The 23,570-nt window shown below is 27.9% G+C and overlaps 2 protein-coding genes and 3 long non-coding RNA genes across 6 annotated transcripts in view; 3 read left to right on the top strand and 2 right to left on the bottom strand.

Moving 5' to 3' along the window:
- Positions 1-2,665: 2,665 nt before the first annotated feature.
- LOC136090756 (uncharacterized) lies at positions 2,666-2,855 on the top strand. The gene is made up of 2 exons (XR_010643695.1): positions 2,666-2,706; positions 2,796-2,855. It is a non-coding gene; the product is annotated as an uncharacterized LOC136090756 (long non-coding RNA).
- Positions 2,856-3,376: 521 nt separating this feature from the next.
- Positions 3,377-4,730, top strand: LOC136090755 (uncharacterized). Its single transcript, XR_010643694.1, has 3 exons — positions 3,377-3,424; positions 3,843-3,973; positions 4,626-4,730. It is a non-coding gene; the product is annotated as an uncharacterized LOC136090755 (long non-coding RNA).
- Positions 4,731-5,427: 697 nt separating this feature from the next.
- LOC136090928 (jerky protein homolog-like) lies at positions 5,428-7,266 on the bottom strand. Its single transcript, XM_065817905.1, has one exon. The coding sequence runs from the start codon at positions 7,264-7,266 to the stop codon at positions 5,428-5,430; it is 1,839 nt and encodes a 612-aa protein (XP_065673977.1).
- Positions 7,267-11,700: 4,434 nt separating this feature from the next.
- LOC136090632 (uncharacterized) lies at positions 11,701-12,317 on the bottom strand. The gene is made up of 2 exons (XR_010643587.1): positions 12,010-12,317; positions 11,701-11,888 (listed from the first exon to the last, which is right to left on the bottom strand). It is a non-coding gene; the product is annotated as an uncharacterized LOC136090632 (long non-coding RNA).
- A 928-nt stretch (positions 12,318-13,245) lies between these two features.
- LOC105843712 (uncharacterized) overlaps positions 13,246-23,570 on the top strand; it is a 32,763-nt gene continuing 22,438 nt past the window's right edge. The window contains exons 1-3 of one of the 2 annotated variants that reach the window (XM_065817762.1): positions 13,246-13,915; positions 16,023-16,544; positions 22,952-23,065. In XM_065817762.1, coding sequence (XP_065673834.1) covers positions 13,783-13,915; positions 16,023-16,544; positions 22,952-23,065 — 769 coding nt within the window. In that variant the 5' untranslated portion in view covers positions 13,246-13,782. The remainder of the gene's footprint in view (positions 13,916-16,022; positions 16,545-22,951; positions 23,066-23,570) is intronic. The other variant, XM_065817763.1, reaches the window with a different exon arrangement.

The raw sequence follows: 23,570 nt of genomic DNA, 5'->3' as shown, positions 1-23,570 counted from the left end.
TGTTGAGATGCAATTGTGTCGCTTCCTTTTTAAATATCGTTTAACACCACATTCTACAACTGGAGTTTCTCCGGCTGAACTTTTATTAGGTAGAAGATTAAGAAATTCCTTGTCGATGCTTCTTCCTGAGGCCATCACTAAAATCAAAGAAAAGCAGCTTCCAAGTATTTTTAGTAATAAAAGTCGATTCTTTCAACCTAAAGACCTTGTTTATGTAAGGAATTATATTGGGGGTGAGAAGTGGATCTCAGCCATTATTGTATCAGCAGTTGGAAATGTTAACTATAAAGTGTTGACATCGGATGGTCGTATCCAGATTAGACATATAGATCAGATTGTAAAACGTCACGTGGAAGATTGCATTAAACCTTTAGTTAAAACAGCAGATGGCATAAATAATCCTTTGTTAAACAATCAAATACCTGAAACATTAGTTCCAAGTGATAACATATATGATGAATGCGAACCGATTAAAAAGGATGTTAATCCCAACAGAGTATGTGAACAGTTTGAAAGTAAAAACGTGGGTCCCGAGAGACCTTGTGAACAACCTGAGTCGTTTTCTGAGTCCATTTCTACAAAAATTCGAAGGTCAGGTCGAACCTGTCGTAAACCAGCATATTTAGAACAGTATGAATGATTTATGGGTGGAGGATTGTTGTAACTGTGCAAGCCGGTTTCCGGCAAAATATGGATGTGCAATGTGTCAGCTATTATTCCAATACGGTCCGGAGTGTGAAGAGAAAGAAACGTGTACTTGTTATGATTTTGATGGACATATATTTTATGGTTGTTACAGCTGATTATAGTTCTTGTATCCGTAGTTAATTTAATTGAGTTTTTTTCCTAAAGCAGTAGTTTTCTTCTTTAACGTATTTATAACAAGTATACCGTCTAAATTTCGACAAAAACACTTGCTAGGTCCACTACCATTGCCATTTCGTCACTACATTCAATACAAGCAATAATTTGGACCACAGTTTCTAGTTTCTTTTGCAACTGCTGACAATTGTTTTGGTGTTAATGATAAAGTTATTTTAGTCAAAAACATATTAACTGATGTAATCTGCTCAGAGGCTAATGCTTTTGTTGTCTGCCAAGAGTTTCAGCGTAAGCAAGCATTTTTTACGGATCCTCTTGATTCAACAAGCTTGTCCATATATCATGTGGAAAATATGTCATTTAATTCAACAACATTTTTTATAAAAGAACTAAATATTAAGTATTTTAAACTACCATTTAAAAACGGCTTTATAGTTATTCCACAAATAAATTTTTCTAGTTTATCAAATAACTTGCTGCAAAAAATATTTACTATTACTTTACTATTTTGTATTATGTATTATAAAATATTTACTTTTTGAAGTTATAACTTTTTCATTATTAGTTTTGCAATTAACTAATTTTACGATTATTATGTTAATTGATACTTTTTGATTATGATTTATTATAAATAGTTTATGAGAAACATAATATACTCATATCCATATTGAATAAGTACTTATTTTGTGTAATGAAAAAAATACTCAAATCAGATAAAACATTATAAGAGGCTATTCACAGTGGTGAAGGGTTACCCAAAAGCATACAGCTGCATATAAGAAGGGATCTATAATAAAAAATTTATTTGGATTTTTTTCTTATTGTTGCGAAAGGGGTAATGGTTATTTGATTAAAAAAACTTATTGACAATATTTCTTATGACTATAAAATTTTTAAGAATGTAGCAACTAAGAATTTTAAGAATATAGCAAATTTGTGAATTTGCTAATAATAAATATGCTTATTATCTATGAATTACAATAAATTAATTAGGAACTAGTATTATATATTTTTTATTACATCATTATAATATAATAATATTGAACTAATATTATATCTTTTACGTATATTTATTTTTGCATGCAGACACTTTAAGGGATTCAGGTTCGCTGTTGTATGTGGTCATAAAACAAAGATAGGTTGACTTTTGGGTCTGCACTGCCAAACGCCGACCTGAATTTCAAAGGCTGAATATATATATATGTATATATATATATATATATATATATATATATATATATATATATATATATATATATATATATATATATATATGTATATACATACATACATACATACATACATACATACATACATACATACATACATACATACATACATACATACATAAATACATATATATATATATATATATATATATATATATTTAAAATTTTATTTTTGTGATACAGCATTTGTATTACAATTACAGTGTAGTTATGTATGCAATAGTTTTATTCAATGAAACTAATACAACAGATTATGTGCCACTAACTTGGATAAATGGAGTTGAAATCAGTTCACTTTCATCCAGTATTAAAAATAAAATATCTGTTGAAATCTATTGGCCAAATGGAAAAAATTTTAATTTGACAGGTATTGCAAAGGCTAAAAATAATTTAATGGTTCCAGATGTGCATTGGCCTTTATTTACTGTTAGAATACTTGGAATTGCTGGTAAAATTAGTGTTATGCTTTTATAATCATATTCTGTTTATGTTTCAGTGCAAAAAATACCTCTGTTTAATGCAATAACGTTTTTTATGTATTCCTTTTTAATTTATTTATAGACAGTCTTACTGAAGCACGTTCAAAAGCAAAAAAAGCAGAGGACACCTCCAACCTTGATACGTCAGAAGAAAATGCATTGAAACGTGTTAGAAGGTAACTTTAATTATGGAATTTAATAATTTAATAAATTTTGAAATATGCACGTATGCATGTATATATTTATAACTTACAAAACTGTTTAGATGTAAAATGATTAGTTCCTCTGAGAATGAAGAAGAAGATTATGATCAGATTTTACCAAGGTGTTATCTAGTTTTATAAAGAATTGGTTATTTACTTATTTTTTATCTATTATTGTTACTGTATTCTTAACAAGGCATAAAAATGGCAGTGTAACTATTAAAATGGCAGTGTAAAATAAAAATGATAGTGTTAACTATTCTAATATTTTGTTGATTTTATAAAGCAAAAAAGAAAACTTGGCACAAAAAAAGAAAAAACAATGCAATATGTGTTACTCAAGAAAACAAACCTGCTTCGCCTTTCATTCACAAAAAGCCTCAGAATTTACTGAATCTGTAAGTAACATCCTGTTTGTATCACTAAGTAATAACTTTTTGGGGGATTTTGTTTTAGTCTACTGGTTATGTAAAAGGTTTTACTTATTCTTGGTAGTATACGTTATATTCTTTTTTTTTTTTTTCATTTTCTATTTATTTACTACTAACCAATACCAAATCATGTATATATATTAACCCCATTATACTACAACGTAATTATACTTCTTTTACAGTTATGGAAGTGATATTGAGTTGAGCAAATATGATTCTGATGGTTTACCAGCAGCAAGACTAGACTTCGAAATAGAGAAGTAGTGATACAATTATCTAATAAATTGCTGTATTCAATGTAATGAGGTGTACCATATATTTTTGCCAGATATACCAGATAATCAGTTTTTTTTCCTCAAGTTCTTTAAGTATAAGTGTTTATAAAGTAAAAACAAGCAAGTCTACTACAAACAGTATTCAAAAACTGGTTTTCAAAAATCTGCAAAAAGCTGTTATAACACTGGAATATTTGCTGATAATGAACAGAAAATAATTTTTAAAAATAAAAAATATCCAGTTATAAAATCTGTTATTTTCGGTTTATTACCAGTACATATGCGAGTGTTATATCAGTTAAAATATATTTGGTACATATTAATATGTATGTTTTTATTTATTGTTAACTTGTTTAAATTTATACCATTGGTTTGGTATTGAGCTTAAAATTTTTTCTTGTAGATCTAACAATTCAGCATCAAAATATTCCCAATTGAAAAGCATATTGATGGACTCTGCCCCTGTTCAAAACAAATCATCACCTTTTCAACAAATCACCACCTGTCCAACAAATAATAATAAATTATTAGCAGGTATTAGGCAAGTTATATGATATAATGTTAACTTAAATAAATGACTCCATATTTGACTATAAATAATAATTATATATAATCATTCAAAATTATGTAAGTTATATAATTAAAAATAAATTTATATGTATATATAATATATATATATATATATATATATATATATATATATATATATATATATATATATATATTATATATATTATATATACATATATATGTATATATATAAATATATTTGTGTATATATATAAGTTGTACTGCGTACTTTGGTTAGCGCTATGATGTCACACTGATTTAGGAATAGGCGTGGGCTTCACTGCATACATCGACTGATTAGGGAGAAGGGATTGGGTTAGGGCAGGAATCAATTTATTTTAATTTTTTTTTCCTTTTCCCTTTTCTTTTTCTATTAAAACACACTTAAAGAAATGTTACATTTTTTATCGCATATTGCTTACTATAATCGGCAGAAGTAAGTGTATATAAATATATATGTAAAACAATGATTATGTAAAATTAAACAAAATAAAAAGTATATGATGTAGTTTTTAATAACAATTCGATAATAGTCTTAAATTTTATTACCAGTATTTTAAATCCGAAATTTTCTTTTTAAATGTTTTTATGTTTAATACAGACTTTTTCTATTTAGGTGAGTCTGTAAGTCTACAGATGATTGCTAATTTATTAGCAACTGTAATCAGCAATCAGGAAAATATGAAAAAGACTCAGGCAATGCATACAGCACAAATTCAATCTATCCATTGCAAACTTGATTTGAATGATCATATATCTTCAGATCTTCCAGAAGGTATTCCACTGCCAGCTAAGTCAATGGAAGAAATAGAAATTTTAACACAGAAGCTGGAAAATCCAGGAGTAAAGAAAATAGTTGTAAAAATTATTACTTTTAAAATTTCTTTTTTAATTTTTTATTTAAATACAGTTTATTTTAATAATTGCAGTTCTGAACAAACTTTCATGTTTTTATATTATTTTTTTATATCTCTGCACCATAACTTGCATCAAACTTTTTTTAGGCTAAACATATTTTATAATGAGATCAATGCCCATGCTGCTAGACAGCCTTCTTGCTTGCAGCTTCAATTTGACAGGGCAAAAAGAAAAACAAGCATATATACATATATATATATATATATATATATATATATATATATATATATACATGTTTTTTTTTTTATAAGCATATGAAATTTTTGAAACAGGCTCGGGTATGCTTAAGCAAAAAGTTAAAAGAGGCTCAAAAATATGCTAAAGCTTAAGCATATTTCTAATAAAATATGCTTATTTCAATACTTTCTTAAAGTGTACGCGTTACTTAAGGTTAATGGGTATAAGAAAAATAAAAAGTTGACTTATGCTCTGTATTTGCTTTGGTTTTAATGTAGCTGAATTAATGTTATAGTATGATAATAAAAAATAAAACATATATACTATATACAAATGTTATCAATAAAATCAAAGATATGAACTTCGCATTCCTTCTCGTCCAGACCAATAAAGGTGTCATCTGGAAGAATTTCGTTGGCACTTTCATTTATAGCATCATCTACCTCCACTGGTTGAATATCACCCTGATTTCCTATGGGTTGATCACTTCCAGGATCAATGATGGATGGTGGGGGAACTTTATAACAATCAAGGCCCTCTGGTTTAACTAGCGAATCTTCTGAGCCATCAGAAGTCATTAAACATCCAGTCATCGTCCAACATTTCTTCCTTTGCTTGTCATACTTTGAAGTGTTTAAAGCTTTCCATGCTTCCCCTGCCCAATGTGTAATCAAAATTCGTCTCTCTTTTGCAGTGTAGGGCATTTCATTACTGAACCATCTATCAGAATGATTATCTCTATCGAGCCATTTTTGATGTTCAATGGTAATAAGTCTTTTCAGAGTGGCAGCATATCCTGCGTCAACTGGTTGCCAAAGGTCAGTGGCACTTGGTAGACCGTACAAGAGAAGTCCTTTAGCAGCAGCCACAGCATCTTTAAAATCCTCCTGCATCTGTCCCTTCAAGTTGTCCAGCAAAAGAACAAATTTATCAAGCTTTTGTTCTTTTACAAATGGAAGAAGTGTTTTATCACACCAGTGCTTACAGACGTTTTGGTCTAACCAAGCATTTTGCTGGAAGTAAACGTGAATATCTTTGTGCCATGCTAACTTTTCGTCTTTTGAAATGCGTTTTCCTTGACCTCTAAAAATGATGGCTAGCTTTGGTTGCTCTCCTTCTGGGCGAAACATAATTTGAAGGGAACATTGCCTTTTTTCCAATCCTGAGCCGGGTTGTGAGATCCATGTATTATGTGTTGCACCTTGACCCTTGGGTACATACTCATAAGTTTTCTTACCATGAACAACAAAGGGAAGTGGGCTCTGGTCAACATTGAGCCTTTGTCCAGGTTGGTACCGTCCCCATTTTTTGTCGTAACTTGGATCTTTAGAACCTGTTCTGATACACTTTTCTCTGAATGTGGCATGCCATTTCTGTAATAATGGTTCCATTTCTTTCTTATGTTTCCTTTTGTTTCTTTGTTTCGATCTCATTTTTAACTCTTTTTTTTGTAAAAATCGAACTATAACATGAAGTTTTATTTCCACGTTTGGATCAATGTTTAATTGTATATTTCTAGCTTTACTCCAAAGCCAGGAAAAGTTTACAATATGACCTTTCGATCTGGCTTGTAAAAATTCATTGTAAATAGCTTCGTACAGTTCAAGATATTTTGTGGAACGTCTTCCCTTCAGAAACAATCTGCGATAGGATGATTCGGCATCTTTAATAATAGTTTCTTTTTTTTTAAGCCATCGCGAAATCTGACTTTGTGTTACACCAAACGACTCTGCTATAGTTTCTTGATTTGCCTCATAACCATAGGCGTTAATTGCTTCTGCTTTAAAGGCAGCAGTATATTGGTGGCGTTTCTTACCAGCTAATTGGCGAGACTCTTCACTTTTTTTCATTTCACTAACAACTTTGTTGACTATATTATTGAGCACATCTTTCACTGCTAGAGTGATAAGTTCTTCGTTTCTTTGAAGAACTTGTGATTGTGAATGTTTACAATCTTGTTTGCTAATTCCGTGAATAACTTTAACATGAAAAGCTAGTCCTTGTTGGCTTTTAAATAATTTTTTGCAATGTTTGCATTCAACACTAGTTTCAACAGCTTCTAACGGCAATCGGATTGCACTCATTTCTCCTCTGTGCATAACATTTTTTGTGAAACCAAACGCTGCCAATGTAGGCTGCTTTCTCTTTATTATCTTTGACATTATTATTATTATTTTATCAGTATCTGAAAATAAAACTTAAAAATAAAATAAACATTTTAAATAAGGTATTAAATAAACTACACATTAAAAGCGAGAGAGAGAGAAAAAAAAAGAGAGAAATAAAACACTTCAGAGCGACTTCTAAACTTTATGTTTTTATGTTCAAGTATTGAGGTTTAGGTTTTGCAATACAATGACTTCATTACTTCATTAAGTCATTGCATTGCAAAACATAAACTTCGATTTTTGTTGTTTTTGTTGGTTTAAATTTAGAAATATATTTAAAATCTTTAACTAAATAAAATTCTAATTTTTTAAATAGTTTATCAAGGCTCAGGAATATGCTTACATATGCTTATTTTTTTCCCAAATCTGAGCCTCTATATGCTTATAAGCGTTATGCTTATAAAAAAAAAAACATGTATATATATATATATATATTTTTTTTTGTGTGTGTGTGTATTTTAATAATACTTTTCTGTTTTACAAATAGGTGCCGTTAAATTAAATCCTAGCACAAAAAGTTGCACACAAAAGGAAATCGAAGCTGAACTTTCAACATGGTTTGCCAACTCACTAGATCGTGGAAGCAACAGTCGTAGATCTACTAAATTTGCTATTAACGTTAACTCGACTGAACTCGATGCTGTTTATGTAACACCTTCAGAAAATTTGGACAAATTTGTTTAATATTATTAGTGATATTTTTTAAAAAATAATTGGTTTAAGTTATATTTTGTAGTTTTTTTCTACGTTTCTTGTTCTTTATGACTTCTTCCTGATTGACTTTATGGCAGAGGTTAAATGAAAAAGTATCACGCTTATGAGACTTCAGATACTTGCAGGCTCCTTTTGGGCTGTATACAAAATTTCCTAGTCGTAACCATATGGACTAATTAAATGGGCTGGATACGGGAACCGTATGGTTTTCCCAGCGGGGAGCCTGTATGGGACCCGTGTGGAACCCGTTTGCATCTCCCGCTGGGGTAGCAACGGGTTGCCGTATCGAACCCCGTATGGGTCTCTTAAGGTACCCTTATGTGTTGGCTGCCTGGGTCGCATCCTGATCCTCTGATTTCGTAACCTGATTTGTAACCGCAAAAAAACTAGAGTAAAATAGTTGGCATTTTAAATGTAAATTCATCAATTAAAATTGAAATTATACAGAACAGCTTTACATATAGAGGATTTTCTGAATGGAAGTTTCCGAAATTTCCTGTATCATCCATGTTTATTTTAGACATTAAAAAATTAGTAACATCGCACAGTGACTCAAAACAACAAAAAAATGGTAATAAACCCCTCACAACTTTTCTATAAATTAAGTGCCCTTTTTTAAATAATATTAAGTTGCAATAATTTTTTATTTCAAAAGAATAAATAATTTTTTAATAAAACTTTTATTTTGTATTTTATAGTAAAAAGAAGTGAAAAAGTTTGTTAATATTTTCAAAGAAATCTGAAAAATGTGAGATTTTTATTTAACTAAAATAATGTACTTTTAATTTAAATAAAAGTGTTTATTTATTTTAAAGATAATCTTTTGACTCTATATATTTCAAATTTACTAAAAGGAAAAAAAAAAATGATTTTTTTGTTCAAGTTTAAAGACTTTTTGAAAAAAAAGGCAGCAAGTAATTGTATTTTTTTGGTTTATAGCTAAAAAAATGTTCCACCGAGTTCCAAAAATAAATCTATTTTTTCTGGTTAATTAACATTTCTACTTTTAAAATATAAATGAATTCTTGCGTTTTCCTGCGGTTTTGGAAGTTATTAAAGAAATACAAATGTTGTCAAACACTTAAAAACCTTGTTTTCCGCCATTTTTGAAAGTATTTTGTTATAATCAAAACATATGAAAATGGCGGGAAACTTAAATTTTAATTTTTTACTTGTATTACTTGCTCTAATATAGTTTTTAAATCATAAATATTAAATATAGTTTTAAAAAACGTGCTTTTGTCATTATATATTATTTAACAGTTTGTTAAAATATTTATTGACAATTTTAAATAACGATTTATTATTCGATACGTACAACATGTTTGAAAAAGCTTAACTGAACAACTTTATTATTTCCTGTAATATAAAGTTAACTTAGTAATATAGTGTTTTTACAAGACGTAACATTTGTTGACAATTGTTAAAGCCATATCAAAATAAAATTTTAAACAGTGTAAAGTAAAAAAATATATAATGTAGTTTAAAATGTTGCTGATATATTAGCTTTATTATAATGATGGTCCTTAAAAACAATAACAATGAAAAGATTAGATCGTGATTAGATTAGACCAAATATACGTGAGTTAGGAGTGGATAAATTAGATTATGGAAGGATTTACTTAATGAAATAAAAAATACTGAAGAAATTCGCAAAGAAAACTTAAATAAAGTAAAGGTTGCTTTTGTTATATTTATTTCAAAGGTGAAGAAAAAACTAAAACAAAACAAAAAGAAAATCGTTGGCTTCAAAAAAATCTTATAAACAATAAAAATAGCCATTTTGGTTCTGGAAGGCCCCATAAACAATGGAGTGTTCTTGAAGAGCGAAGCAAAAGAAAAATAAAAATAAAAGAACTAGTCACTGAACATCATGAAGCTCTAATTTTAGCTTCTGCGAAAAATGCAAATGCTGCTAGAGAAAAAAAAAAGCCTCTATTTTAAAAAACAATATTTCTAACGTGTTAGAGATAGAAAAAGTTGATGAAACTTTGGATAAAACCTTTCCCATTAACATGAGTGTAGAGGAAGCTCTTGCGTTAAAAATGAACACTGATCTCAGCGATAAACAATATCAAATGATCAAAAACTCAGTTCTTGTACACAATGTACATATTTATCCTACCTTGCACGATATTTTTGAGGAAAAATTGAAATGCTATCCTGAGAATATACACTTTTCTTAAATTTCTGCAAAGTGTACTCTTCAAAGTATGTTTGATCAAACTGTGAGTAGAATAACAGAAATGATTGATATACCTAATTGTGGTCAAGGTAACAAAATATTTGGAATTTTATATAGAAAGATTAGTTTTGATGGAGCAGCGAGCCAAAGTAATTGTAAACAGAAAAACGAGACAAGCAACACACGTATAGAACTTAAAAGTGAAGAAAATCTTTTTAGTACAGCTTTTGTGCCTCTATTGCTCAAAGTAGATGGTGAAATTTGGAAAAATGGAAATCCTTCAAATTGTCACTTTTGTAGACCTCTTCATCTACAATATAAAAAAGAGAGTCCAATTTTATCCAGAGAAGAAGAATCAGATCTAAAAAATCAAATAAATATCTTAAAGACGTTATGAAAAGTTTTTGATATTGCAGGAAGAAAGGTGACCTTTAATATCAGCTATAGAGTTGATCTTACGATGTTTGATAATAAAGTAGTTAACGCATTCACAGAGTCAAAATCCACTCAATCCTGCAATGTGTGCAATGCTAAACCCAACGAAATGAACAATATTGATTTATTAAAAACAAAAACTGAGAATGAGTCAGCCTTGGGGCTAGAAATTTCAGCTTTGGATTGCTGGATAAGATGCTTGGAATTTATTCTTCATTTGAGTTATAAAATTAAAAAGTATAAGCCAAAAACAATTGAAAAAAATTATCTGTAGACTTAAAAAAAAAGAGGTTCAGGTACTCTTCAGAGAACGATTAAGCCTATGTGTTGACATGCCTAAAACTGGGTCTGGAAATACCAATGACGACAATACTGCAAGAAGAGCATTTAAAAATAGTGAAGTTTTTTCTGAAATTACTAAAGTTGATTGTGATATAATTGAAAGATTGCATAATATTCTCATAACAATATCTTGTGGATATTATAGTAATATCAATGAATTAGATTTATACTGCACTGAAACAGCTAAACGTATAGTGAGTTTGTTCGACTGGTATGTTATGCCTCCTACTGTACATAAACTGCTACTGCATAGTTCTTCTATATCACATAAATTACCTTTGCCAATCGGGGTATATTCGGAAGATGCATTGGAGAGTTTAAATAAACAGATAAGAAATTCTAGACTTAAGCACACGGCAAAAATATCAAGGTTAAACACAATGATGAATCAGATGTACTACCTTCTAGTAAGATCAGATCCAAAAGTATCAAGCATATCTTTTAGAAAACATAAGAGCTATCGAGGAAAACCGTTACCAAACGAAGTTATTAAATTGATTGTAATGTAGATAATAAAATAAATGTAACAAAATATAGTTTTTTTTCTCTATGTACCAACATCCTTTAAAAACCATTTTTATTAAAATATCAAGTAAAGTAATATATCAAGATAATTTGTTTGTCTTGAAGATTCTAAAACTTAAATAAAAAATTTTTTGTACGCGCATAGTCACCTTAAAGCGCGCAAACGCGCATTAAACGCGTTGAAGCTGCGCGTAAAAAAAAATGTAAATATAATAACAAATTTGAAATATAATAACAAATTTAAAATCTTTGACCCAAAAATTATTATTTTGATAAATAACATTATTTATTTACAATTTATGTCAAATTTTATTTAATTTTTGCCGTTTTTTGATTGTCCTGAGTCACTGTGCGTCGCGACATAACATTTGCAGTGGTTTTTACCAAAATGTAACTTAATTAAGCTAATATGCATCTAAAATAAAAAAATAAATCTTTAGTTATTAAACATCTTGATTATTGCAAAGATGAATACCTACTGTTACACAATCATATTAGTGGTTACAAAATGAATTTAAATAGTTTATAAAACTTACGAAAAAAGTTTTTGCAGCAGGACTTTCATAACGAGAGACCAGCAACTCATATTTTTTAACTGTGTCAATGTTGCCATCAATAATTTCTAAAACATCGGTGTCCATTGATTTGTTGGCATTTAGGAAGGTAGATTGTCGCAAATAGGGCTTTTTGACATCCATGAATTTATTTAGCCAATAAAAAATAAGTTTTCTGTTTCGCTTTAATTTTCCCTATTAAAACCACGTGACTTAAGCTGTTATGTGAGTCTTCTGACCGATCGCTATATTGCTTTATTATAATATAATAAACGTTTATTAAACGTCGATCAAACGTTTAGAATAACGGCTTATATTAGTCAATATTGTAAACGTTTGATCGACCTTTAATAAACGCATATATTAAAAGATTTAAAGCGTAGATTTTGAATCTATAAATGTTTACGTTTAATTAAGGTTGATTAAAGGTTTACAATATTGACTAATGTAAGTCGATATTCTAAACGTTAGATCGATGTTTAGTAAACGTATATATAAAAAAGTTTGAAATATACATTTAAAATCAAGCGTCGATTTTTAGTTAATAACAGATCCAATTTTCGACTGATTTCGACTAAATATTGACCTATTCTGAACCGATCTGTGTTTACTGGGTATATATATATATATATATTATATATATATATATATATATATATATATATATATATATATATATATATATATATATATATATATATATATGAATATATATAAAAGCATATAAAAAGCTAACTTACAAAACACAAACTCGTTTACTTGAGTTAATATAATACACATAAGGAAGATTTTTACCCGCCGCATTATAAATGCAAAAATAGCAAATAGGGGAAAAACTTCTTAAACTGAAGTAATTTTATTTTTATTTTGTTTTCGTTTATAATTTACTTTATTTATCAGATAATAATATGATACTGAGAATATAGTTAATATCACGTGTTTTTACTTGGGAACATGATAAATGTTAAGTTTTATAAATATCTTCTTTCATGGGTTTAGCTTGTTATAAGAAAATGATTTTTAAATAAACAAAGAAGGGAGTTTAGATACCTTTGTATTTAAACTCAATAAACTAGAAAATATTTATTAAACTTTTTGATGATGTCTTTTAAAACTAGCATTTATTGATACAATATTAGATACGGTGGCTAGCGCAACGGTATCTCATATTGTATCAATAATTAAATGTTTGCAAATTTAAACTTTTTTAAGTTGACCGCAGTACCATAACAAACTTGGCAGAAGTCAATCTCTTACTCAAAAAAAAGTTATTCAAAAAAAAGGGGGCTAAATATTGCACCACCAAGTTATTTTTTTATTTATCTTGAATCTATAAGAATTATTATTGGTAGAATTTTTTTTTAATTCTTTTTCGTTGCTTTACACTTTATAAGAGCTAATTTTCTACAATATAAGTTAGACGAAAAAATTTGACGAAAATTGACTTTCGTCAACGTCCGCAATATAATAAACATTTAAATCACGCGAAAAAAAATCTATAAATAGTTTTTAAAATTTTATGACATCTGAATTAACTCATAGTTGCACCACATATTGAAATAAACTTAACAAAATACTCCAAATGTGATGAAATAGTATTAGCATACGAAAATAGTCATGTTTTATTTAATTTAAAGAAATCATTTATATATTTATCCACTTATCTATCAAAGTCCATCTATGAAATAGTTATAAAAAAACAAGTTAAAAAAATATTTTATAATACTTTATCGATAGCAATTTTCCTCAATTATTATGGATAACTTAAAAATGGAAGAAATTGAAGTATTGCAGGCAATATTTCAAGATGACATTGCTTTTGATCCTGAACTTCTATGGTTGACTTATTTTGTAAATAAAACACTTGCTTTAGAGATATTTCTTGATGGTAAGTAAGCTTTGACATGTAAAATGTTATTTATAATGACAATATTATCCATTCCTTGAGGATTTTTTTAAATATATGATTACCATAATTGCATAGAGCTTAAAAAGGCCTAAAAAATGAAGGGTCTTTCAACTTAAGAAGTTAATTGGATCCAAAGTTATTGTGTTATTTGTGCTGGAAAAACTGATAATTTTTTGACGAAATGCCTTGTCTTTAAGTAAGAAAAATTTGGCGTGAAATGGTACCGAAATAAAAAAAAAACAAAAAAACAAATGATATGCAAAGGAATAAAAACATAACATAATTTTTAAACAAAATTCATAAGTACCATTTCTTCAAGAAAACATAAATAGATACTTGACTTGAATAGAGGAAAGGCTATACTTGCTTTTTTCACAGGAAATCTTTTTTTTTTTTTTTTTTTTAAAAAAACCAACCTTAAGGTTTTTAAATGCTGAGAACTTAGAAATTATGTATAAATTTTAAAAGGTTCCCCATTCCATTAGATTCCTCATCCTTTTTTTAATCTATATGGGAATTTTCAAACAAATTTGATTTGTTTTGGTACTTAAGAAATCTTAGCTTCAAAAACTTTTTTTCTTTATATATTATTTATGTCTTAGAACCACTATTGATTAAAAAAACTTGTTTTTTTTTTTTTTATCAATAGTAGTTCTAAAAAAAATAATATATAAAAGCACTTTCTATATATGGTTAGAAAGAAGTTGAGTCAAACTAATTGATGCAAAAAACTTCAAGGTTCTAGCTTCATTATAAAAAAAGATATGAGAGTAAAGTTTATGAAAATTATATGTTTTTTGCTAACAATATAATATCAATTATATTATTTTTCATATAATATAATTGATATTATATTGTTTTTTATATAATATATTGGTATTATATACAATATAATATCAATTATATTATATTTCTACCGCTCTAACCTTTCCAATTGGAAAAGTTAGTGCGGTAGAAATGATGTATATAGAGTGGTAAAAATAATATTTCTTTTATATCTACCATTCTTATCTTTCCAATTGGAAAGGCAAGAGTGGTAGAAATAATGGTAAGTAAGAATTAATAAATTAAGAATTTACTTTAGCAGCGGAAAAAAAGGTTGAAATATTTTCAACAAATTCAAACTCAGAAAAATTATTTGTTTTCATTTTCTAAAATTATAAGACAAAGCAACAAAAATCTACTAGTTGTCTATTTGGGCTATAGTTGGCGGAAATCTAGATATAGATGGCCAAAATCCCATATTGTTTCATAATTTTTTTTCTCATTGTTGCATTATAACATCTATTTTTTACAGATTACTAATTACCTATTTTCTACTACTATAGCGAATACTTAAATTCTTTTTATTAAAACAGTTGTTTCTTTGGGCTTTAAAAATGTTTTTTAAATTATTTTTATTCTGTAAAAAGTAACACTTTTGAATGAAAATAAATATCAATAAAAAAGATTAAAAATCTAAATTAAATTTATATATATATATATATATATATATATATATATATATATATATATATATATATATATATATATATATATATATATATATATGCAACTTATATATATATGCAACTTATATATATATATATATATATATATATATATATATATATATATATATATATATATATATATATATATATATATATATATATATATATATATATATATATATATATATGCAACTTATATATATATATATATATATATATATATATATATTATATATATATATATATATATATATATATATATATGCAACTTATATATATATATATATATATATATATATATATATATATATAAGTTGCAATATTGAGAAAAAGTTGTCCCAGTGCAGTTTTGAGAAAAAGTAATACAAATTTTGTTACATTTTTTATTTAAGAATTTAATATTAAAATATGAAAATATAAAAGAAGTTTTTACTCTTTTGCTTGTTTATTTGAAAAGTCAAAACTTTTATTGACCTCTAAATATTAATTGATTTGCTAAATGGACAATATTTAGTGCTCAGTAATAAAGACTGATTAAAGCTAAAATAGCCATTGTATTAGAATTTTGTTTTATTAGAATTTTTTTTTTTTAGAAAATTATCCTATTGTTATGCCTCAGTTTAAAGTTCATATTGGGGAGGAAAAGTTTACAGAAGAAAAAATAATAGCATTTGCAAAAGAACATGTTGGATCTCAAATGCTTTATGATCTCATTGTGTATTTTAAAGAGATTGTTGAAGAAGAAATCAAGAAGACGCCAATAATATCAAATAAAGCTAATGTATTATGTAGTTTTTTTTTAATGGGTAGTTGTAAATTTGCAGATAAATGTCATAATTTGCATACTGAAAATAAAAAAGAAATAACTGAAAATAAAAAAGAAACATTTGAAAATAAAAAAGAACCAACTGAAAAATTAACATTCAAAAAAGTTTCAGATACAGAATCAGAAAAAGAGAAAAAGAAACCTATGAAAACAGCTATTAATGTTATCAATAGAATACTTTGGGATGAATCTCTTCCAGCTGAAAATTTTATAGTTGGATACATAGATCGTTTTACTGGTATTAAGGAAAAAAAATTTACTGATTTTTCATGGGAAGATATTGCTTCTGGTAATCTTTTTTTTAAACTGATTTAAATTAAGCTTTTGATGCGGTAGTGATGTAATTGTAGAGTTTTCACTTTATAAGTGAGATGCTCCAAGTCTGATTCCTAAAATGTCTCTAGTAATACTACGCTCACCTTGTTTCTCAGCAGCGCTCTTAGTCACCTTGTTTCACATAGCAGCATTGTTTTTTAAGGCTTGTTTTTGGAGTTTAAGGTTTGAGGGTTGTAAGCAGGGTTGGAAAACACCCGGGTTTTTTTCAAAAAACCCAGCCCACTGGGTTTCATTGGGTTTTTATGGGTTTTTTTTAAAATAGCTTTTTTTGCTTAGAAAGACATAATACCTATTTTGCATTCAAACTATCTTTAAACACATGGTAATAGTTATATTTATTTATTAAAAAGAGCTTTTACAAGGAAAATTTAATAAATTAAAGAACTGTAAATAAAATTCTCCTTACATAATTTTACTTTGTTTGATTATTACAATAATTTTCAATTCTTGTCAGCTTTTCAGATGTTTTTGACAGATTTCCAGTTAAACACTTCCTCTGGGATCATCAAGAATAAACTAAAACAAATATAAATTACACTTAAATAATAGAAATATAATTTTTATAATTTTTTAGAATTTAGATGGTTATACTGAAGTTAAAAACGATTTTTACTTACCTACTTATTGATCAGATTCGATATCATTACAGGAACTACTGTCAGCTGCTGAGCTATTGTGAAATGATTTGTAAATCTTCACAAGTTTCATTGCCTTATCTGCACCAAGACGATTCATGATCTTCGACCAGACAAATCCAAAGGTTGAAAACCATCTCTCAATTGAGGCTGAGCTAGTAGGACAGGAGTGTAGTGAAGCTAGAAAGCTGCAGAAATTGGCAGAAACCTCTTTATCCCTGATTTGAGATCTAGTAACCTTTCCTTTCATGATGTTCCACCATTCTGATGGAGAGATAACCTTCAGTGATTCTGAGAATATTTGCTTGGGAAACACCTCCCTGTCCTTCAAGTTAAACTTGTATAGTAGACCCAAGAAATCAGGTTCCTGTCCTCTAACCATTGTTCTGCACTATTTTCATTATCATTATCAATGAAGCTTTTGTAATCATCTACATTGCAATGGTCAGTTATATAGGCCAAAATATGAAAGGGTTGTACAGCATCTTAAAATCTCTTCTTTATTGCATCATAGTATATGGATAGCTCTTCATCCTTTATCAATGAATACCAGATATGAACTGCGTCAGAGAGATGACAAGAATCTGCATCTTGTCTAAGGCAATCCCCAATTTTTTCATTTGACTAAGAAGACGACTTGCCTCACATTTGATGGCTATATTTTCAATTATTCTTCCAATATTGGCTGGAAAATCTTCCATCTTCTCTCCAAAGATTTCCACGTAGAAGTTATAGTTTTTCTGGTATGTCTCAATGCAGGCAACTTGAGAGTTCCAGCGTGTTTCATTTGGCAGCTGAGGCATACATCCACCTTTTTCCTTTAACAAACCATGGGCCATATGCACATTTCTAAAATATTTCTGAACTTCCGCAACCTGTTTTAGAATTGTTGAAAAAGAATTGCAAATGTCTTTCTGTAGCAAATTCATATAGAGTGCATTACAGCCATATGTTAACATATCAGGATACTCTTGTTTGATCAGCTCTTTCATTTTCTTCGTCTTAGCTTCATTGTCAGTGCAGACAGCAAATACAAACTTATTATAATCATTTTTTATGCTAACTATAGCTTCATTGATGATTTTGAAGCAGTATTCTGCAGTTTTTTTTTCTGATCCTGAGTCAACTATGTTGTTCAGATAACTCTTTTTTCCATCATAAAATGAGTCAGCAATTATTGGGTCATTCTGAATACTAGACCATCCATCTTGACAAATTACCAATGTGTCTTTGGTTTCCAGTTCGTTCTTTATACCAGCTGACAGATCATCATAGACATCATTTAATAGATCTCCACCCAGTCTCTTTCGGCTTGGTGGAACATACCCAGGACGAAGAAGAGAGCAAAATTTCTGAAACTCACAATTTTCCACTGAACTAAAAGACATGTTAGAGCTGAAAAAAAACCGGGCAACTTGCTTGTCTATGGCATCTTTCTGATCATTTGATGTTCTAACTACAAAGTTATTTAAGTTACTACTTTTAAACCTTTTTGCTGGTGTGGAGCTGGACATAATAGATCCTTCGGAAATTGAAGTATCTGACTCATTTGACAAGAGGCTAATATTGCTCATTGAGCTTCCAGGTCTTGGTTCTTGTTCATCAGTGTCCTTCTTTCTCTCTTTACACTTCTCCAAATGAATACGAACTCTTTCAATTTTTCCACTAATCTTCTCTAAACAATGGTCACACTGAACATTATTTTTGTCCCCTTCTATCTTACTGGCCTCCTTCCACTCCCATCATTTCTTCCTTCCGCTTCCGAATGGCATTCTTATAAAGATTTTTTTCTGAAAAATACACGTTGCATCAAAATATGAAAGTTAAATATACTTAATGCTACACAAATAATAATACTGTTTGAATAAAAGTTTCTTGAGTAATTTGTAAGATAGAACACAGGCCTGACTTTGATATGGTTGATGAAAGCCACTGAGATCACTGAAAGTATATAGTAAAAAATACTAAAACTATTTTTCAGAAATATTTCAAAAAAATCATGTCTTTTAAAAATTTTGATTCTTATTAAATGATATATTCTGATCATATCCATATCCTCTTTTCAATAATAATTACCTTTTAATTAGTCATAATTATGTTTAATGTTTTCTAAAATAAATAAATCATAGAAAAAAACCAAGCAAAGAGAGTCCTTTAAATAAAATATTATTTAAAAAAAACCCAAAAAATCCCGGGTTTTTTTAACTGGGTTTTTTTGATTTTTTTTGGGTGGGTTTTTTAATGCCAACCCTGGTTGTAAGTGCAATAAAAAAAGTAGCCTGAATACAGGTAAAGAAATTAAAAAAATTCACTATATGTTCTTATTTAAAAACCAATCTTTTTTAAAACGAAGCAATTAGTTTTAAGCTCAAATTAAAATTCCTAAAATGTAAAAGTTATATACTTTATATAAGTTATATTTTCAGCATAAACTTCAATATAATTACTTATAACTATGTTTACAAATCAAAAATTTTGAAAATACTAAAAGTTAGTGTTCTTTTCATTGTTGTTGTCTTTTACAGTTTTCGAAGTCACAGGTTACTATATTTATATTTTATTTTTTTTACTATTTTTTTATTTAAATTTTTACCTCTGCCTTTTAACTCTGAAACACAAACAATCAGAGGCATGAGAGGCAACAAGCTGCTCAGAGAAACAAGACAATCTAACTGCACGAAGAAACAAATTAAGAAACAAAAAAGATTAAAAAATTTAAAAGCGGTTGCATTCATCCTTAATTGTGAAACATTTTTCATTTTAAGTGAAATGACAAAGCCAAATCTTGTTAATATAACTTTGTATATATAAATTTATTTTAAAATATCTGCTCCAACTCTCTAAATGTATTCTATATACAAAAAAAATAATACTGAGTTAAAAAAAATTTAAAAAATTTTTTTTAGAGGTAGGTCTAAGTCACTTAAACATCAGACAAGTCCCTAATATTATCAAAGAAAAGGTTTTTCAAAAATATACTGATTTTTGGTGGTTGAACTTGAATAAATCCTTTAACTGATTCCTGTCAAATTTATGCCAGTGCTCTTTCAATAATTTAAACAATGAATTCTGGGAACCAACAGTTTTTTGAATTGCCACACCATAAAAATGCTTAAAACTTCACCTACATGGTGTCTGCAAGCTGACAGAAGCAATTTTCAGCCAGAGCTGAGAGAAAAAGTAATTTAATCAATTTTTCCACCAGAACTGGTAACAACAGAATTAAAAAGTGCATTTGACTGATTGTTAGAAGTTTCCATTCCAATTGCAGTTCTAGTGGTTTTTGACACTATATCCTTAGGGATAATGAGTACCTAACCTTTATCAGTTTTCTTTTCCTTTGCTTGAGGGATCTTAAAATCTTCATCATCAAAACTTTGATCAGTACACTCAGTATCACAATCATCAAAAATTTTCTGGTACGAAAATTGCTTATATTTTTGCTTCTTCTGTACAGAAATGGTTTCCTGATTCTTTCTTGATTTGGCTTTCTCACTGACTTGCTCAAAACAATTATCAAATTCTCCTATCACCATTGTCTGGCCCTCCATCTGGTCCTGGATAAAAAGTAGATCTTCTTCCTTGTGTGAAGGCAGCATAAATTTATTGGTTTTCAAACTTTTGTGTAGAATGGTTAAATCATTACCAGCCCAAAACAAGCCTATAAAAATATTTTTTATATCAAATATTTGTTATAATTTGAGGTGGGTTACTTTAGAATATAATAAGGACCTGCTAAGCTTATTTTATTACAATTTATATAAACAAATTTAAAAGTGCTCAATAAGAACAAAATAACGTTTTTGATTCATAACAATTTGTATTAATGCTCCTATTTTTAAGATATAAACATTTATACAAAGTTTTGATAAAAGTTAATCTTGACTAATATGTTGGATTTTTTTTATTTTAGTCACTTCTTTTTAGCTTGTTACCTTCTAAAGAATTCTTAAACTTATTCTGAGTATTATCATAAGCAACTCCCACCTTGCTACTTTTTACTTTCATATACTTTTGTATATACTTCTTAACTTAAACTATCAGGTTCTTATCAGTAATGATCGTGAAGCCACACAAAAAGTTATCTTCAATGCACAATAATTCGAAAGGGGTACAAATACATGCCTTTTATTCTCTCTGATTTTGATGTAAATAATAAAAATCAACCTAAATGTTCTCAACCATAAATTGAGTAACTAAAATAGTTTTTCAAGCTTAAGCATTATGGGATTGATATTCGGACATACATCGCTCTTAAACGATAGAATTTTTTAAAAACGTGAGTTGTTGTGGGATTGATATTCGGACAAACAAACAATTTGACATTATTAGAATGAAATGCAATATAAATTTATGTAAATATTTGTAAAAATCAGAGTTTGGTTTAGTAAAGATAAAAATCATTTTAACTTTTCAGTGTTTTTACTGTGAGAAAAAATATTCACATAGTCCTAAATTTAGCAATTTATTGTAAAAAGTATTGAAATATCAAATTATGATTTTTTTTTAATTTTTTGGAAATCCCAAAATAGTTTTTGCAACATGACTAATTATTAAATGCTGTTTCATGATTTGTTAATGAAATTTACCTAGTTACTGCAAGAGGTTTTTTTCTGACCTTATTTGATGGTTCTATTAGCACCAGTTATTTAAAACAACTTTAAAACTCCAACTATAAAACCTATGCTCAACCTAATCTCTATTATTTTGTTAGATGTTATATTTTTCTTAATGCATTTCCAAAATATTCCTATCAATGTTTTACTGCTTACAGAAAGTACTGCTTACAGGAAGTAACTCCTTTTAACTACACCAGGTCAGGTCAGATTCAAGGTCATCACAATAACCCGGCTACTGGTATCATGTAACCCAATACTTTCTGCCCCATACCCTACTACCTCAAAGAGTTTGATTTTTAGGCAAAGGGCTATTGATAGCTTTCAATAAAGTTTGACACGCTGGTCTTCTCTATAAGCTTTGCTTAACAACATTTAAAATGTTAAATTTTGGTAACTACATTATGGTCAACATATTATTTGCTAACAGATTTAAGAAAAAATTGATTTAAAATAACTCATACAGTTTAAGAATTATGTTTAAAAAGTTTTGCCAAAATAATTAACAAATAATATATTATAATAATATAATATAAAAGGTGTGGTAACAATATAACCAAAATTATATTGTAATTTAAAAAATGTACACAAGTCATAAAACTATATATATAAAAAATTATGCAATATCAAATTTGCATCAATTATTTACAACTCAAATATGCATGAAGTAATGTGACAACCATCCAGTTTAACAGTGTCACAATGAGTGGGGTTGGTCTCACTGAAGATATTTTAAAATCAGAATTTTTTCAACTCAATCAAATAAAAATAAATGAAAAAACTAATTCAAAATAGTTAAAGTTTGACAAAAATTTAAAAATATTAAAAATAATAAGAATAATAAAAATATGGGAAAAATTTATAAAATGTGACCAATATTATAAAATTATAAAATGATTAACTCTGTTCATCCTTACTTTTTCTAATTTTTACAAAAACATTTTTAAATTCATTGCTGCATTGAAAATTCTGAATTGCATTGAGCTTGTATAATGTAATGATGTGATAGTATAATGTTGTACTGTTTTCTTTTTGTGTTTGAGAGTTTTAAATATAAAATTAGTTTTGAAAATAATAGTTATTTTCATTAATTTTTGTTTTTTATTCAGTTGATGATTTTGTGTCTTTGGCTATTCCTAAACATCGAATTCAGTACTTTAAATATCGCACAGCAAAAGTCTGGGATAAAACTGTACGCTTAGACAAAATATTTAATTCGACAGGTGATTAAAATTTTTGTATAGTGAGATTTATAAAAATCATGATTTTTCATCTCAACAAAAATGATAAATATATCATATATAAATTTTATATGTTAAATATGTTTTGTATATATAGATTATAAATGATATATGTAATTATATATACACATATTTTTATTTTTAGTATGAACAAAGCAAATTGCATATTTATTTCAATTTTTGAATTTATAGTTTTAAATTATATTTTATTGTTTAATTTCTAATTCACTCTTTCTTTCATTCATTCAATCTTTCAAACAAGTAACTTCTATTTTTCTCTTTATCTCTCTATTCAACTTATAATCTCTGCTTATTTATCTTAACAATAAAACTTTAAAAGGTTTATAATAAGAATTAATTATGATAAGTTGTAATATGAAAAAAATTTTCTTTTGTTATTTTATTTCCTACACATGCATATGTATGTGTTGTGTGCAGCGCTCAAAATAATTATTTAGAGGTTGCAGATCAACGCTGATTGGCTGAA

This window comes from Hydra vulgaris, chromosome 14 (genome assembly GCF_038396675.1).
Source record: "Hydra vulgaris chromosome 14, alternate assembly HydraT2T_AEP".
In the NCBI taxonomy this organism is placed as follows: Eukaryota; Metazoa; Cnidaria; class Hydrozoa; order Anthoathecata; family Hydridae; genus Hydra; species Hydra vulgaris.
This window is presented reverse-complemented; position numbering and strand designations above follow the sequence as displayed.